The 17599-nt window shown below is 37.3% G+C and overlaps 1 protein-coding gene across 12 annotated transcripts in view; it reads right to left on the bottom strand.

Moving 5' to 3' along the window:
- LOC110829001 (uncharacterized) overlaps positions 1 to 17599 on the bottom strand; it is a 59204-nt gene that overhangs the window by 40633 nt on the left and 972 nt on the right. For 5 of the 12 annotated variants that reach the window (XM_087348252.1, XM_087348259.1, XM_087348267.1 and 2 more), the window contains exons 3-6: positions 14443 to 14548; positions 13624 to 13813; positions 11828 to 11986; positions 1675 to 10839 (exon numbers count right to left, since the gene is read on the bottom strand). In XM_087348252.1, the coding sequence (XP_087204378.1) occupies positions 10265 to 10839; positions 11828 to 11986; positions 13624 to 13813; positions 14443 to 14548 (1030 nt within the window). In that variant the 3' untranslated portion in view covers positions 1675 to 10264. Of the gene's footprint in view, positions 1 to 110; positions 206 to 706; positions 848 to 1674; positions 10840 to 11827; positions 11987 to 13623; positions 13814 to 14442; positions 14549 to 17599 lie in introns of all 12 variants that reach the window. The other 7 variants (XM_087348285.1, XM_087348254.1, XM_087348258.1 and 4 more) reach the window with 6 other exon arrangements.

Raw genomic sequence — 17599 nt, 5'->3', positions numbered from 1 at the left:
ACTATGCTGAGTTTTCTATGGCTTTTCATGTAAATTTCTTATTCATAAGATAAAAGTTACTTTCTTAACTTTACTTTTCAATTAATATTACAAAATCATTCTTTATTTACATTTGACATTGATGACCTCAGCAAATGAGTCCGCAATAACAAATATAATGAAAATCTGATCCCGGGTTCTTCAATGTGGTTAGACAGACAGCCATCTAACACAAACAAACAAGCAAGCAGGAGTATTTTTTTAAAATTTCAGTTGTTTAAGCACCTATGATTGATGACTCTGGTACGTACTTATCTCACTGCTGCAAGCTTAATTACATTTCTTATCAAAAGAAGTTGTTGCAAATTTTGTTGTGTACTTTAGTACAAGAGGTGAATGTCATACCATATTTAACATTCAAATTTCAGTTTGTGTCTTAGATGTTAACATCTTCGTCTATGTTTTGAAGAATAATGGAGACAACATAAACAATTACAGCTAATTTTTCTTGCAATACCAGACAAACAAACGTAGAATTAAGAAGTGTTATTGAGTACTTCAGATTATCTCCAGTGCTTATGATTTAAATTCCACTTTCTTACGAATATGCATTAGCCAATCCACCAGATACCAGGCAGGTGACTGCACCAGATTCAGAAACCACTGGTGGTTCAGTTAAATTAAACTGTATCATTATTTTTACATCCTCATGGAATGGAATAATTACCATGCTGTGCCCTGTCCCCTCATTGCTTCAGCGGCCAAGTACTGTGAAGTATGTTAGTTTACCCTCCTGACAAAACAACATCTTGCCTAAGCTATATGTGACAGGACTTCAAGAAAGAGATGCTTCTCACTAGCTGTGGTACTAGAAGCATAACACAGAGAACTGCAAACACTCAAGATTGTCAATGGAAGCAACACACAGCCAGTTCAGTCCATTACCTACCCTCAAAACCTTTTTCTCTAACATCCAGCTTAATGTGTATTCCTGTCTCCTTCTTGGTCTTAGTAATAATGTCCTTGAAAGCATACATGAAGCTGAACAGTGACATTGAGGATCTGGATCTACGCCCCCTGTACTGATTCATGAATCATTCATAACGATACGCAAAGGATGAATGATAAAATATCAGGGTAATGATTAAGCTTTTGCTAGACCACTGTTTTGAGAAGGCAGTCAAGAAAGCGGTGAACCATCACAGAAAGATTGATACTGTTGGAAAAAACATTTTTGATTGCCTTAGTTTACAGATAACAAAATCTGTACCTTTTATAATTTTCTTCAGCCATTTGTTATGAATTCTTCAAAAAAAAAAGGTCGACAATAATTCTGATACAAGAATCTTATGTAAAATCAATGAAGACTTGGCTGAGTTTATGAATTTCATAGTTAGATTCAGCTGTTCATAATTGTAAAGGTTTGTACACAGTTAATAATAGGAATAAGAATTGAGCTGCTTCAGGGCTCAGAAATCAGGTCTGTTTTTTGTAAGTAGAGAAATGCTAATTGTATTTACTGCCTACATGCAGAAGGTTAGTCAAAGTGGGGAATCGCGTCACCTTAAAGGAAAAGTTGATTTTCTTGCTTTATGAACATTGTTTACAATAGCTAAATGCTGAATCTTAGAGAGTAATTCATCATGAAGACAACACAGAGAATTTTGTAATAATTTCTGCTTTACGTTTGATTACCTGACAAAGTTTTGCAAAAACACATTTGGCAGGCGTACGCAGGTATGAGGCATTTCTGGTAGTTATGCTGTATGTATTGTGTGGTGTTGTCTCAGTTCAAAAACCATAGATTCCAAGTACTGACAGCCTGAGTTGCGTGCCGTGTGTTCATTACTGCATGTACTCTACAGCCTATATTGCATTACTGTATATGGTATATGAACTTTTGTAGAATTACCACAGATTGATTTGATCCAGATCTTACATCCTTCAGTACCCATTATGTTACAAGACTGCAGATTCGAGATAGACATATATATTTGTACTTTAGAATGTTATCAGTTGTATTAAGAATAACAAACACTCAGTTACACTTTCCGTGCAATCTGCTAACTTTAAACCTTAGAAGACATGTGCCTACAACGAAATATTCCTTCAACATAAATACACAACGCCAAACCAAACGCCATAATAGCTCTACACTGTTTGTATGCTCTCACCAGAGATGTCACTGCGAACAGAGTGCGCTCAATTCAACTCTTTTTTTTAGTCTTAATCCACTTCTACCCGCAGGTGTCGGGGTACACATTAATTCAGTTAATCCTACTAGACATTTGTTAAGACTCCTTGGACTAGTGATCAGTCCGTTGCAAGGCCTCTACCTACACAGGACAGCAAACACAGAGACGCGGACAAACATCCATGACTTAAAGGGAGGAATGTTATTCACATGTGGCTTGCACAATATTTGATTCTGCTAAAGGTTTATATACACTGGTGCCACACAGAAAACACAACAAATGCAGTTTATATAAAAGTTCTGTGTTGGGTTTTCATCATAAGAATGTACAATACACGCATTCTCAAGAATAGATAATTTTAATGATTTTTATGCTAAGTATCACTAAAAGATCATAAATTCTTATTCAAACATACCCTTATCTTTACAGGTTCTATTAACTTCATAAATGAAACTACCACACATTAAATTACTAAATTTTCTCGAAACATTTATGGTACTACTAAGCTGAAGGGGGAAAATGGACCGAACTTCTATTAATATTAATACAGAAGGAATGGGTAAACTCCTGACAGATATTTTTCAAGCGAATTACTGTAGAAGATACTGTGAAGACAAATGTTCTAGGAATATTTTTTTCTTATATTCAAAGATATGTATCGAATTATCGGGCCTATAATAAGCTGTCGATAAAGATTGATAAGAAATGTAAACCTTAGTCAAACATCCCCACAGTAACATTAAAGAGTAGTCGCTATCTTTTCATTTGGCAAGGATGTACACTATGCTGTCAAAATTAGACAAATAATCAGAAAGAGTCCCTGGACTGCAGATCATAAAAGTGTGATAACAACATAATTTATGATAATGTGTTCAATGTCTACTAAAATCTTAACTTCATCATCCAAACGTACCTCATACAGAAAAATAAACCGCCTTCTCTTGCAACTTGAGTGCGACTGTTCCAGAATAATAAAATTTCAAGTAAAAGAGCATTTCTGATATATTTCAATGTTTTAAATTACAAGCAGTACACAGGTAATTTTATATCTGTGCACTTCTGACAACATTCAGAGACTGGCCACATAACCACTAACGCAGCAATAAGAATACGGGGAACAAAACCCTGTTCAACAAGTACAGACTCTGACATCTGTTGCAAGTGTTATAAACTATTGTTGTAACATGTAGACAGAAGAGACAGTGCTTTGAATACATTCAGCCCTTCACAAACTTAAAAGGGAATGAAATACTGAAATAACACGCTCTGTACGATGGTCACAGTGAACCTTTTGCCATTGAAGCTACTCCTGGTCAATACAGAGGCTGGATTTCTATTTCAGGATAATTGTATAGGTTATGAGATGGCACAAGCATGTAACATATTTTATTTTCAAAAATTTCTGCTTCTTGTTTTAGATACAGGTAGAAGTATCCTGTCATGTTATGTAAAACCTGTAGCACTACGCATATTAAGAGGTCAATTTCACATATAAATTAATGAACCCTAAATAGAAATTTCAAATATAACTTACTTGAAAGAGAGGATGCAATGGGATAGACCTCTGCAACTAAACAAAAGTGGTTATCACAGGCATCGTACTGCACGTAACTTAAGATGGCTGGCCGCCTTCTGGGTTGTTGCGCCATGTAGACTGGTAGAAGTTTACTACCAGTCTACATGGCGCAACAACCCAGAAGACAGCCATCTTCAGACTCACCGCCGTGAAAACCTCAGATCCTTCACATAACTTCACTCATACGAATATATTTACCGAAGACACACGGACAGACTTCAACCTCAGGGACAGGCCACAGAAATTATGAATAACTCTAGTAATACAAAACAAAGAACATCATTATTGCAGAACCATGTAAATTTTACAAACCACTTATTATTCTGTTTTAATAAATTTGTTTACCACAGACAAATTAAATCAGTGTCATTTTCAATATGACTAAAGAAACAAATGACTCTAAACAAGATGGAACTCTCGTCACTGCATAACACAGGCCACTGGCTAAAAGCAGCCTCCAGTAGAAGGGTCCGTTTGGCAGTAGTACATTAATTACTTGTTACCCTGAAGGTCTTAAGATGTGCTACAGCATGAAATGAACATTTATACTTAGAATAAGACAAATTTGATATTCTAGAGCAATTGGAAACCATATGCTATCTTCAGTGCTTTCTAAACTGACAAAAAATGATCGTTTAACAAAAAATAGTGCTGGCATTAAAATGCCAATCATAACCTCCCTCCTGACAAGAAATATTGCTAATACAAAAACAATGGCCATGTCTGTCTGCTGGTCTGTCTGTCACTTATACTTTTCAAACAGAACTGGGGTGGGTTTTTTTTCCCCCATAATCAGTTTAAATAACCTGAAAAGGAGCAGAATGTACAACTAATTACTTTGACAATCAAAAGGGTTCCAAGCAAAACAATCCTAAAATACCTTCATGCAAGTTTTAAGCTTTAAACTGGTTTAAGTCTGTTCCAAAAGGTTTGTAGTTACTTTACATGCCAAAGCCCAAAGCTTCTTTACTTTGTAATTAATAAGCAGATCTCAACATTTCCTAGGAAGAGAGTTCAAATTTGACCTTGAATTGTCAGTTTCTGATGAACAATGATGGGTATCAGTGTCATTTCTTCACAGCAAGTAGTTTTACTTTACAGAACAACCCACAGTTTCGTATTTGTATCTCAAGAAAACTGCCTAATATAAAAAGGTAAGACAATTTACTGATAATCAAAATTCCGGGGCAAATGTGAACCACCTCCATACATAAAGGGCTCCAGAAATACAACTTATGGGAAAGTAGAATATATCACACTAGTACTTACACTGCTCCATCACAGTTTTAAAGAAAAAAACAAATTATTTCTGCTATCTGGCAGTATTATTGCAAACTGCACTGATTACTCACGATCCCTCAGATACAGCACCATTGTTGTCCAACTAGGAAATGACTGAAAAATAAAATAAAATTTTCAGCTTGTAGCATGTTCCTTTTTAGATATCCACCTTCAGGTTTTGTGAAACTCAAGAATCTCCTGGCTTCAGAACCTAAAAACTTGGTTCTCGATGTCCACTGGAGGGCAGTGAGTAAAGCTCAAATTGCTATGCTGATCGCCAACATCCAGAAAGGATAGGCACTTTAAGAAGTTTGACATATTTTAAATTGGTGTTCTTAAATCAAAATTTTAGGTAAATGTTGATTTCTTTATGCCATTGCATTCAATATGGGTTTCCTAAAATGACCCACTCGTGTTTCCTAAACCACACTGCAGAAACTTAAGAACCATTTTGTTTCAGGTAATTTGCTTCAGTTAAAAGAGAAAAATATGGTTTGAGCAGCCTGAGGACATGAATGAATGCTGCAGATAGCGTGGTATCCCCATATTCTCATTATAGAGACATTATGAGACAGTGTGCAGAGGTGTGTGTGTGAGACCATTTGAAAAGATCAATGAACTGCCAAGACTGATTTGCCTGAAGAAACTGAAGAACTTTTTTTCAATTTGAAGAAAATGTATTCAGTTTGAGTATTACTGATGTTGAGAAAGCTTGCCTTTGAAACAGCTAAAAGACACTAACTGAAACATCAGTTCAAAAAAAATGGCTCTATTCACTCAGGAACAGACATCCCACTTTGAGTCTTCAGCAACCAGAACACAATTCAATGGCTCTAGAAAAAAGGCTATCTGGTTTCTTTGTAAAAGGTGATTGATGAAAACAACAATGACGCACTCTGAAAATTCAATGATGATGAATCAGGCTTCTCCACAGTTCAGAAATGAGCAATAAAAGCACTCAGTAAAAAAGGAAAACATCAGATTGGTGCACTTTTTAGTGGAGAAAGAGAAGTAAAAGTCAACACTACTTTCGTGCATTGTGCGAGAACCTCAGAAATGTTTGTTTCTCCAATGACAACTTTCAAGCAACAAGTTGGTGTACCATCTAGAAGTCTAGCTGAAGTTTCTGAAAGTAATTATATCAATTTGGATTTGACTGTGAAGTGACTGATTCATTTTTTCAATTATGTCATTTGAACAACTGAGAACAAGGCATTGCTTGTCCTAGATGCTTTCACAAGCATATGGCAAGGCAGCATCAATATCCAATTAAACAAATGGGTGTCAAGCAACTGGACCAAGGCCTGTTGACTGAAGTTTATTTCCTGAAAATTTATTTATTCCCAGTGGAAATCTCAGCACACCTAACAGCATTCTTAACGGAGACTCACTAAAATTTCAGTAGTGCACCACTTGCTTGGGGAAGATCAACATTATCTTTATCACACTATGAACGTCACAATTTATGGTTTTCGACCAATAAAGAAATGAATCCCAACTGATAAAATATTGTTATCCCCCCCCCCCCCCCCAAACCTACAGCACATAATGAAATGCAGAAAAAGGAGCTCATAAAGATATTCTTCTGACTAGTAGCCCATACGAGGACCACCCGAACTTTACAAAAGAAAAGTATAATACCACAGAATTAAAACAACACAAAAAGCAGATGAATACAGGAAAGTTGAAGGAAAGAGGCACACCTGCTACAAAGGAATATGGATGTCAAATTGTGATTGAAGCAAGTCATTAAGAATTGATTTGTGTCGTGTCAACAATCAGTGGTTGAAGACACGGTGCTGTCAACACTGAAAAGTGGGCACATGAATTGTGTGCTGGAAACTGCTAGAATAATTCTGACACACATTTGTGATTTTTATTCATGCTTTTTTGCCAAACTTCTAAAATTTTTGACTGAAATATGCACATTTTGCATTGTACATTTTTTGCTTGTTCCCATTCCCATTATCTAAAGAAGAAGGGCAATTTACAAAAAACAGTATCTTTAATCTCCCACTTCCAGTATGTTTTTTTAATTTTTTACCTACTCAATTGCACCAGAAAATTTAAAAAAAATCATACATTTTAAAAGTACTATGTTTGTGAAACTATTTTTGCCTTAGGGGATGTGATAAAGGCTACTTTTCCTCAAAACCAACTTGTCATTTAACAGAGCCCTTGGTCTCGCAGTTTGCTCCCTATGAACACTAAATAAATATGAGATGTTCCGATCAGGAAATACATTTTTAAATTTTCCTTCTGCATCTTACAGATGTAAATAAACCTATTAAACTTTAAAACATTTAAACTGTGGCTAAAAATATACTCACCACTGGTCTCCCTTAGATCACTCATAGTGTGCAGCAAGCAAATTTCTGGAGCCATATATAATAAGAGATCAAAATGTTATCTTTCATAAAAGACACAAAAAGTGTTAAAACACAGCACCAGAATTATGAACTCAATAAGCACCTAATACAAAGTAATTTGGAAACCAGGTAGCTAGAAAAACATCATCAACGCTTCAAATTCTAAAGCCTATAAAAATCATAAGATATTAGTTTCTATATCTGGGTGAGCTGACTTCTGTCAGAGAACTGAATAAACCCATGATACTACAGGTATGACATAAACATAATAAATCTGGACATATTCAAATCATCCATGACCAGAAATAATCTTCACTTGTGCACTAACTGACCAACAAGCTACCTCCTTTTATATGCATGCAGCACAAAAATGTTCAAGCGAATTAATCTGATCAGAATCATTCGTGGCATCATTCACACATTCCTTGACACAACTCCCATGAACATGACAGACAGGTTCTATTACTGCTATACATGAGGATCTGAAAATTCATGCCTTACAAACGATATTCAGTTCTTTACACTGCAGCTCATCTGCTAAAAAATCACGAGATACAGCACATCTCAACAAGATGAATTAATTTAGTGAATTCCAATGTTCTGCATCCTTTTTCATCTGTGACACACCCTAATTTGTCAAAGACACACGATGCTGCGCTACAAAATGTCACCCTACAAAAAAGGGGTATGAAACTATGCACAGCCACATATATGTATCTACATGTAAATGCTTGCCCTACAAGAATGAAGGCGTATGAAAACAAAATATTACACATGTCGGATAAAACTATCAATGATGAACCAGTGCGTGTGTGTATTACAAATTCTAATTATGAAAGGAAAGACATGGGAATATGCAATTTCTTATAAAAATTTGCAGCACACCTGAAAACTTGTTGTGAAGCACTGGTTGCAGAACACTGGACTATCTCCTCATCGTACAACTCACCGACCCTTGCCCTTCTCACATTCAAACAAGAAAATGGTCATCACAGCAATCACAAAGATCTAATCTTCACACACACACAGTATCAAGATACAATTAGGATGCAGCAATTGAATCATCATGGCAGAAGTAAAAAAAATTAATCATGTTTCAAAAAATGGCATTTTAAAAAACATAAAACTTCCAAATTCGTTTCAGGTAAAAGTTTGCTTATGCAGTAGTAACTTAATAATTCTTACTGACTCTAGAAACCAGTCTAATATAGAAATCTGAACCAACAATAACAGATTTATGAGAACAGAACAGAAACAACATTTTAAGACAAAACCATTAGTCAAAACAACTATAGTATCTTACAGTAAAACAGGTCACCTCAACTTACTGCCTAATTATGTACATGATATGGCTACATCAGACTTTTACTCATTAGCCACTTTGAAGACGCCTGATATTTAGCATAGGAGAAGTAACAAGGCTTACTTCATATAAGCACGCAAAGTTTCAATCATATTTAGGCTTCCATTTAAAAAAAACAATATGACAAAACTCACTACCAACATTACTTGACTGTCATTCTTTTGTAAATGTTTATATAATAATCACTGTAATTACTGCATACTGAAGAATGCAGCTCATAATTTACTTAAATATTTATTTAAAACATTTTAGTGGCCCAATTATATAAATCAAGTAAAGTTTCAAAATTTGTTTATGAAGTTTATTGTTTAAAAAAATAATCATTACGGGGTAAGTCTAAATCAGGGGTCATCAACCTGGTCCCTACCATCCACTAGTGGGTGATTCAAGCTTTCATGGTGGGCGGTGTGGGTTTTTGTCCATTGTTACAAATTTTGTTTTTCCTCCATATATCGAATACATTGCCAACAACTTCGCGAGTTTGACTTTTTAAAATATGCTTTTGCAATTTACTTTTGAATTCCATCTCTAAACTTTGAATATAGATAATAATTCACCGGACACTTCTTGAAGTATACTCGTGGACGAAGGAGCAACAAATGAGCTCCGTAGCCAAAGGCACGAGTTTAGTGCGCATAACGAGGGCGGGGCTTACCACCGGCCATCACTCAGTCTTCAAGCTGTACCTCTTTCATGGTGGTGGGCAGTACGTGCGGCACCGGTGGGCGGTAAGGAAATTTTACCATCAACAAAGATACAAAAGTGGGCAGTAGGTATTAAAAGGTTGATAACCCCTGGTCTAAATGATGTTCCCAATTTCAATTATTTGTTACGCGAAATGTAATGAGTCTTTCTTGTTGAGATATATTTGCTTCGGAAGATAATCTCTCAAAGTTTATTTTCCCCGCTGCCAGTTTCGTGTTCGTTGTGCTGGTTTCCGTCAGGAGGCTGATTAGTCGAACTAAGAAAAATGGCGAAGAGTGGACAGCATAAGGCATTCTGTGTTCTTGATTTTCATTCGAACAAGTCTGTCGTGGTTGTTCAACGGCATTTCCATACAAAATCTGGAACTGACCCACCCACCGGTAAGTCAATTCAAAAGTGGTATTCCCAATTTCAAGAGACTGGCTGCATTTGGCAACAAAATTAAAATGGCTGAAAGGAGTATACATAATGTTTCACAAATCTGAAAATCATGACCAAGGTTTCTTTGCAGTGACATATTGGGTACAGCCAAAACAAAATGTTCAAAAGTTTCCTGCGTACAGCAAGGTGGTAAAATGGAGCATACATAATAACTTCTCACTGGTGAGCTGAAAGAACTGTCAAATTAGTAAAGCAACATTTTGAATAACTGCAAGTAATGTTTTAATGATGTTATGAAGGTGAAATCTCTTTGGACCGCAAAATGTTTCATTCTGTAAATTTGTTTACTGCTCCTATGTTATTCCTACCAAACAAAATTCTCTCACAGATAGTTTTGGTAAAAGCGTGTTATTTATTATGACAAATCATCTTGTGAAATCATTTCAAAATCTTCACTATCATCAGAAGACACACGTTCGTCCTGTCGTCCTGCCCGTCCCCTTGATTCCTGCTGTTTTGTTCCACTGCTAATAACTGTAGAGAGTAAAGTTTGGCCCACGGCTCCTAGATTTGATATATTCTTGGTAACAATATGCATTACAGAAGAAGTGAGTGTTTCTCCAGAACCTGCCGGAGCAGACTCACTTATCTTCCTAACTGAAGAAGGATTTTGACGTGACTGACCAACCTCAGAAAATGTGAGACCTTGAGTAAAAGCTTTCTCTTCCTCATCAGAACTCTCTCCATTAAAATGTGAACTCTGGAAATGTATTCCTGCTATATCCTCTTCGTCCGAGTCAGAAAAATCTGGATCAACAGCTCGTTTCGTGCGCTGAGGAGTATCAGATTCCTTCAGTTGCTGTACCGGTGATGAATGTGCCACCGTCGCAAGATCAAATTCACTGACATCCAAGCCATCTGTGCTTCCTTCATCATGAGATGGCATAGCACTTACTCCTGTTGTAAATGAAGTTTGCGTGTTTGAAGAATCTGGTCAAAGAGAGCACTTACTAAAGTAACGCACAGAAATATTTTACTTTCCTACTGCAAAAGTACTGTCCACAGACCACGAGAAAAGCCCTGCGGGGGAAGTCATTTCTGGGGCGGTGCAGGGGGAATGTTTACTATCAAGTGGACTAGAGGGCTGCTATTGGTGGGAAGTGTGATACGTCAGAGTTTTACGCTACTACACAGACTGAAAACATCAAGCCGTTAAGAGTAGCATGTAGTGAGTGCACCTGTACTGTGTTCCGTGGGTGTTGTGATAATATTCTAGATTAAATCGCTGTGCCGCTGTGAGGTAATCTTAAAGCTGTACCCATTAGAACACATGAAAGCCTGTTGTCTGTTGTTCGTTCAGTGGTTGTGGAACGAATGCTTTTAGGATGGGTCGTCACTCACCGCAAAATATTGCGCATGCACGTATATCGAATTCCTAGCAGGGCTTTTTTCTTGGTCTGTGGACTGTAATAGTGCCACTGTCCTAAGGTTTCTCCATCATAAATACTTATCAAGTTGTAGAGTGATGAGTAGGGAAAAACACACTTTTGTTTGCATAAATACAATCATTCATAATTAATTCCTATGTAACTTTCGTCTGCATTAGACACAGAACACAATAGTCCGCCTTACAGAATGAGAACAAACTGTTATCTGCAGACAGGAAAAATCAGTGTTTTTGTGTAGTAAACAAATGTACAGTAAGTCTACTGACATTTCTCTAAAAAAAACTTCTACTAGACTACACGGCGCAACAAACCAGAAATCCATGAAAACTCAAATCTTACTAAATAAATATGAGCTATAGCTCAGTAAGAAAAATGTATCGCTCTAACTTATCAGTATATTTCTTTCGAAGATAATGGTTTAATGAACAAAACATAATCCTGTATTTGAACCATCAAAGTTTTTAAGCCCTGAAATTCATCACTGAAAAGAATTAAGTGTGCTTAATACAAAATCTGAAAATAAAACTCACCTCCATTGTCTGTATCGACAACAAAATCTTCAGTGCCAGTAAGAGAAGGTTCCTGATCCTCATCTTTGTCAAAATCAACAGGCTCCCCAGCCAGCTGCAATAGGGCAAGGTTCTCTCCTGTTTGCTCTGGGAGGTACTCTTCTACTTCACTATCTGTGTCTGCACAAAACAAATCCCCGTGAAACTCCATGTTCCGTATTTACACCCTTACTTTTGTTTTTTGGTCCTAGATTTATATACAGCAAGTCCAGTGTAATGAAAAAAAAATTGTGTCAGAAATTTACTAGTATGTCATTCCCATTTGCTATTGTTGAAATTTAAGTAAAGGGCGTTCACAAAAAACTGAAATGTCGTCATGTGTACCCCACTTAGGAACTCACATCATAGTTCTTTGCTACATTTCCTGCCAGTTACTATGTTGGTCTGGACTTGCCAAGCTGTTGTGTTAACACATTGTTTGTGTGCATAGTAGGCCTAGTGAAGAATCTGTAAAGAATTTGTTTCAAAAAATGTAAAATAATCACATATTGTTTATATGAGGGGTGTATACAAATGATTTAGACTAACCTGAATTATGTGATCCTTGATGGTGATGGCTCCCAGGTTACACTTCAGCCCATTCCACATATTCTCCCTGGAGGTCGATGCACCCTTGCCATCTCTCTGGCAATTTCCGTATTGCCTCACGAAACCATTGTTTGGGGGTGTCTCGTACCCACTTCCTGACAGCATCATGTAAGGCGTCACTATCGGGGAATCAGTGACCACGCAGGGGATTCTTCATCTCACGGAAGAGGGCATAGTCACTTGGTGCCAGGTGAGGAGAATAGGGCAGGTGTGGGAGCACAGTGCACCTCAGTGAATGCACGTGCAACTGTGTTTAATTGGGTGACAGGCTTTGCATGTGACAACAAAACAGTGAAAAAGGGATCCAGCAGTGGTCGTCCCAGAACATCAAGAACTCCGCAAATGATTCAAAGAATGTCAGAACTGATACCCTGTGTGGTCACCGATTCCCCGATAGTGACGCCTTACATGATGCTGTCAGGGAGTGGGTACGAGACACCCCCAAACAATGGTTTCGTGAGGCAATACGGAAATTGCCAGAGAGATGGCAACGGTGCATCGACCTCAAGGGAGAATATGTGGAATGGGCTGAAGTGTAACCTGGGAGCCATCACCATCAAGGATCACATAATTCAGGTTAATCTAAATCATTTGTATACGCCCCTCGTATTTATTTTTTATAATTCTGAACATGTACATGAGTCACACATGAATCAATGCTGATCTTAAAATTGGTGTAATGACACCAGTAACAGATTTGCTTGCATTCCTCCACTTCAAAAAGTAAAATTATTTTGGGCATGCTAACACCCAAGTTAGTTCTTTGTGTGCAATTTCACGACGGATGAGCTTTATAATCAATGCGTCACACCTTATACCTCTAAATAACAATATACACACAAAAAATTATCTTGAAGATCAAAATTTGCAATTATATAACCATTTCCCTCATCATGAATAACCTCTTTATATACTGAGTTCAAACTAACTCATTCTTTGAAATACCTACATTCAGGATTTTATAACATACACACAAACAAATACCAACCATAAGACATTACAAATTTCCGCAGGTCTCATAACAATAAAATTAAGTACCCTGAAAACGAGGGCAAAGACTGTTCTTGAAACGTTGGTGTTTTCTCCTTTCGACCACCTGACACGGCTGGTAGCCCGAGAGAAATTTATTATAATAAAATTAACATTTTTCTCAAGTTCGGTATTCTTACCTTTGGCTCTTGATTTGAAGAGGATTCGAAGGCCTCTCAGCTTTTCAACAAAAGATGGAGGCAACACATGTATACAGATGCCTGGGCCTATCATAAGTAGCATTACAAGAAAATAAGCTATAAGAGAACCTGGCACTGCACGACCAATCAGAGACAGGCCAACAAAACAGCAACTCATGCCACAGCAAAACTGAAAACGGAACACAAGTTGTCTGAGGTTATTATTTCCCGGGCAATATGCTCAGTTTCTAAGTTCATTCAATTCAAGAAGTTTTCCAGTACGAAAAATCATAGGTTCACAGTTCCATACAAGTCCAAAGGAGTTCAAAACTTTGACCATTATCACATTTACATATCTCATTAGATCTAACATAACATCTGTGGGTCATTTGTAAAAAAAAATATCCTTTTTGCTCCTACGTGAAGCGTAGGACATCCTTTTGGAGGTTACTTGATGTATTTAGGCTTTTGCTAGGACTCCTTAAACGAGTGATCAGTCCATCGCAAGGCCTCTACCTGCACACAGGACAGCAAAACACAGAATGACACGAACAAACATCCATGCCTTGAGTGGGATTTGAACCCATGGTCCCAGTGTCCAAGCGCACAAGGCCTACGACTCAGACCGCGCGGCCACTATGACCGGCCCTGTGGCAAACAAATTGCTACTCCCAATGATATCAAACCATTTGCAATTAAAACACAATTTCCACCATTAAATCTGCAACAACTTCATCACTTGCCTTACAACAAAAAATATGATTTTCTTTATTTGTAATAAGCAGAATATTTTCCAACGAACTCTAAAATTTTACTTACCACGCCAGGTTGGTCACCTCTAAGTGTTTTCAGCCACATACAATAATCTTTCAGAAGCATGTGAGTTTCACTAATGTAATGACTGATTTCAGGTACACTTAAAACACTGAAACGAATAAAATATCCATTAATAAAACCATAGTACATATCTACAAAACAAGCAAAACAAAAAAATCACCTAAACTAGCCTTAGACAATTCATAACCAAACCAACCCCTCAAAAATCTAACAAACAATGCTTTTACAACACTTGGGAATCATACCGCTATGACAGCACAGTTAGCTTGCAATTACAGGGAACAATCTTATAAATACAGAGAATCCAAGTTGTCATGCAAGTAAAAGTTTAGATTTAACTCCTGGGTTGTGACATTGCACAATCATGTAGGTAACCGCCACGGTGGTCTAGCGGTTAGAACGCTGGGTTTGTAATACTGGGGTCCCGGGTTCGATTTCCAGCAGTGCTCAAATTTACAACTTGTGTTGGGCAAGGCTGTGGTCCAGGCATCACGGAGTTTTCCTCCGGGGTTTCCCCGGTTTCTCCGTGGCATCCCAACAACTACTCCACTTTCAGCATCATCTCGCAAAAAGGTGGTCACAGCAGGAGCGTTAAATGTGGTGGTCCTGGTCGACCCAGGTACTGATGGGTCGTGAATCCTGCTAACCACCAATGCACACCATGCTGAATGCAGTGTACTGGATACGGAAAAAAAAATCATGTAGGTGATAACAAATGGTTTGGCGGCACCTGCTACCTCCACCTTTAGGATAGAAGTGAGCAAAAACCTACATATCAGGTCTACTTACTTCTACCCTAAACATGGATGCAGCAGGTTCTTCCAAACTGCTAGCTATCACCTACTTGACTGCGTGGTGTTGAAATACAGAAGACTGCAATTTAGAAGAGCAAATTTTTGTGGTCACAACATGTAATTTTAAAAGAATACCATGTGCTATGTAAGTAGCAGATTTTTAACACATATTACAGCATATTCTAGGTCCTTGGCTTGTACTATGACGGATGTACAGAATGTAAATAAATTATAATTACAATGCTATAATTCCAAAATGATATGGTTCTTTTATGGAGCAAGTAGCAGGTTCACAGGTCTCTTTAAGTAGTTAAAAACATTAACAGTAAAATTAGTTTTGTCTAGGCCGTTTATCTGCAAGTAATAGCACATAGGGATGAAGCCTCAACATTAAACTCTGTCAAGCTGTTTTGATTATTGATTAATTGAGTTCATTTTATGGATATTTTAATTAATTGTCTAGATGCACTTTCCTGTACATATTCTGTCAAAACTTTATATATGGTACTTATATGAATGATGCCATGTGTTAAGTTACACTCATTACAATTAATTATCTGACACAAATTGCTAACGGGCATATGTCAAAATGTATTTCTTCTTTATTACACTGCCTCCTTTACAGGAGGTTGGCGACATATTATGAACAGGATCCTTCCAGACTGGGACCTGTTCATATACGTTCTTGCCAGATGATCCAGAAGTGGTTTGCCATTGCCTTCTTCTGTGTGTGAATGGAGTAATTGTTGGGATGCCACGGAGAAACCGGGGACGCCCTGGAGGAAAACTCTGTGTTGCCTAGACCAATGGTATTCAAACTTTTTTGTTCGCGTACCCCCCAGATATAATTTCTCTTCAACTTTGTACCCCAAAAGTTGTTGGTGTATAATTCAAGTTATACATAGTATATAATCTACATCTAAAATAAATTAAATAAATTACATTACTGATTGATCAGTGTTTATCATAAAATAATATTTTTTTTTAAATTTCAGGTAGCCCCTAAGATGTCTTCGCGTACCCCCCGGGGGTACGCGTACCCCAGGTTGAATACCACTGGCCTAGACCACGGCCTTGCCCAACACAAGTTATAAATTCGGGCACCGCTGGGAATCGAACCCAGGACCTCAGGATTATAAGGTCAGCGTTCTAACCGCTAGACCATTAAAAAATATGCTGAATAAAAGTTGCAGAGATTCATAACACATGCATGTTATATCTTGCATAAAGTACACTAATTTTAAGAAAAACACTAGCTGATGTCTTTTCCCACTATTTATGATTTTTCAGCTACGCAGGTTTCCTGTTTTAAGATATTATAAAGGGATTTGTTGAACCTGAGGAAAACCACCAAAATCATTAGTCAGTATATCCAGTTTCCATGTTAATAATTGAACTTTGAACCTCCCTAATAGGACAGAGTGATAACCATTTCACCATGACACTGGTGAGAATAAGATTAGTTTTTAACATTAACTATCTCTTTTATACGACCAAACTTACTGTTCAAGATCATGTAGCAAATGTCTAGCCAAGTTTCATACACATAAAGACCAGTCAAATTCTATGCTTAAATCACACACACATCTTCAATGTCATCCCTCCTCCCCTCAACTGATGTATTTGTCACTTTTCTCTTCCACCTCAAAATACTAACAACAGCTGCCTAAAGCAGTAAGTTCTGTATAAGAACTACTCGGTATTCACAACTGTGACCTTGTTCAGCTTGGCAGTAAAATGACATACAGAACCAAAGAACTACAACACTTTTATAAAACATCGGTCATGGAGAAAATATCATTGGAAGTTTAGACAGATTTATTGTGAAGCATAACGAAGAAACAAAGTAGAAAGTTTCACACAAAAGGCTTGATCCTAAACAAAAATAAGACATGAAAATGGCACTTCTTATCAAAAATACATAGTACAACAGCGGTGCTAATTAGAAGCAAACTCCAAAGGTTCAGTGGCCTATTACGCCAGTTCACAACCTACTGCCTCCAGTTAACATGCATAAATAAAAGAAATCAACAAAAGAGGTTAGAAAATAACATAGTTCACACAGCAGTTAGCGACCTGCCTCCCTCACTGAAAGCCCGCAGTATGAAACTTGGTCAAGAGATTGGCTGTTCTGACTGATGCACAGTTTTCCTCAGTCAGACAAATGCATGGATAGCACCCTAAATATGTCATGAAATCCTTCTTTCACATCCTTTTCAACTGTTGTCTCACCACAATCATCCGGACATTGTTCATGTCACACAACATAACCTACGTGTTAACACAGTAACTTGAAATACACAATGAAATTAACTTAAGAAGAGAATGAAGAATATATTTTGCAA

Source organism: Zootermopsis nevadensis, unplaced genomic scaffold, assembly GCF_977971745.1.
Source record: "Zootermopsis nevadensis isolate Lab colony 2312 unplaced genomic scaffold, Znev_1.0 Znev_ptg000002l, whole genome shotgun sequence".
NCBI lineage: Eukaryota > Metazoa > Arthropoda > Insecta > Blattodea > Termopsidae > Zootermopsis > Zootermopsis nevadensis.
Note: the sequence above shows the minus strand (reverse complement) of the source record. Positions and strands in the feature narration are given on the sequence as shown.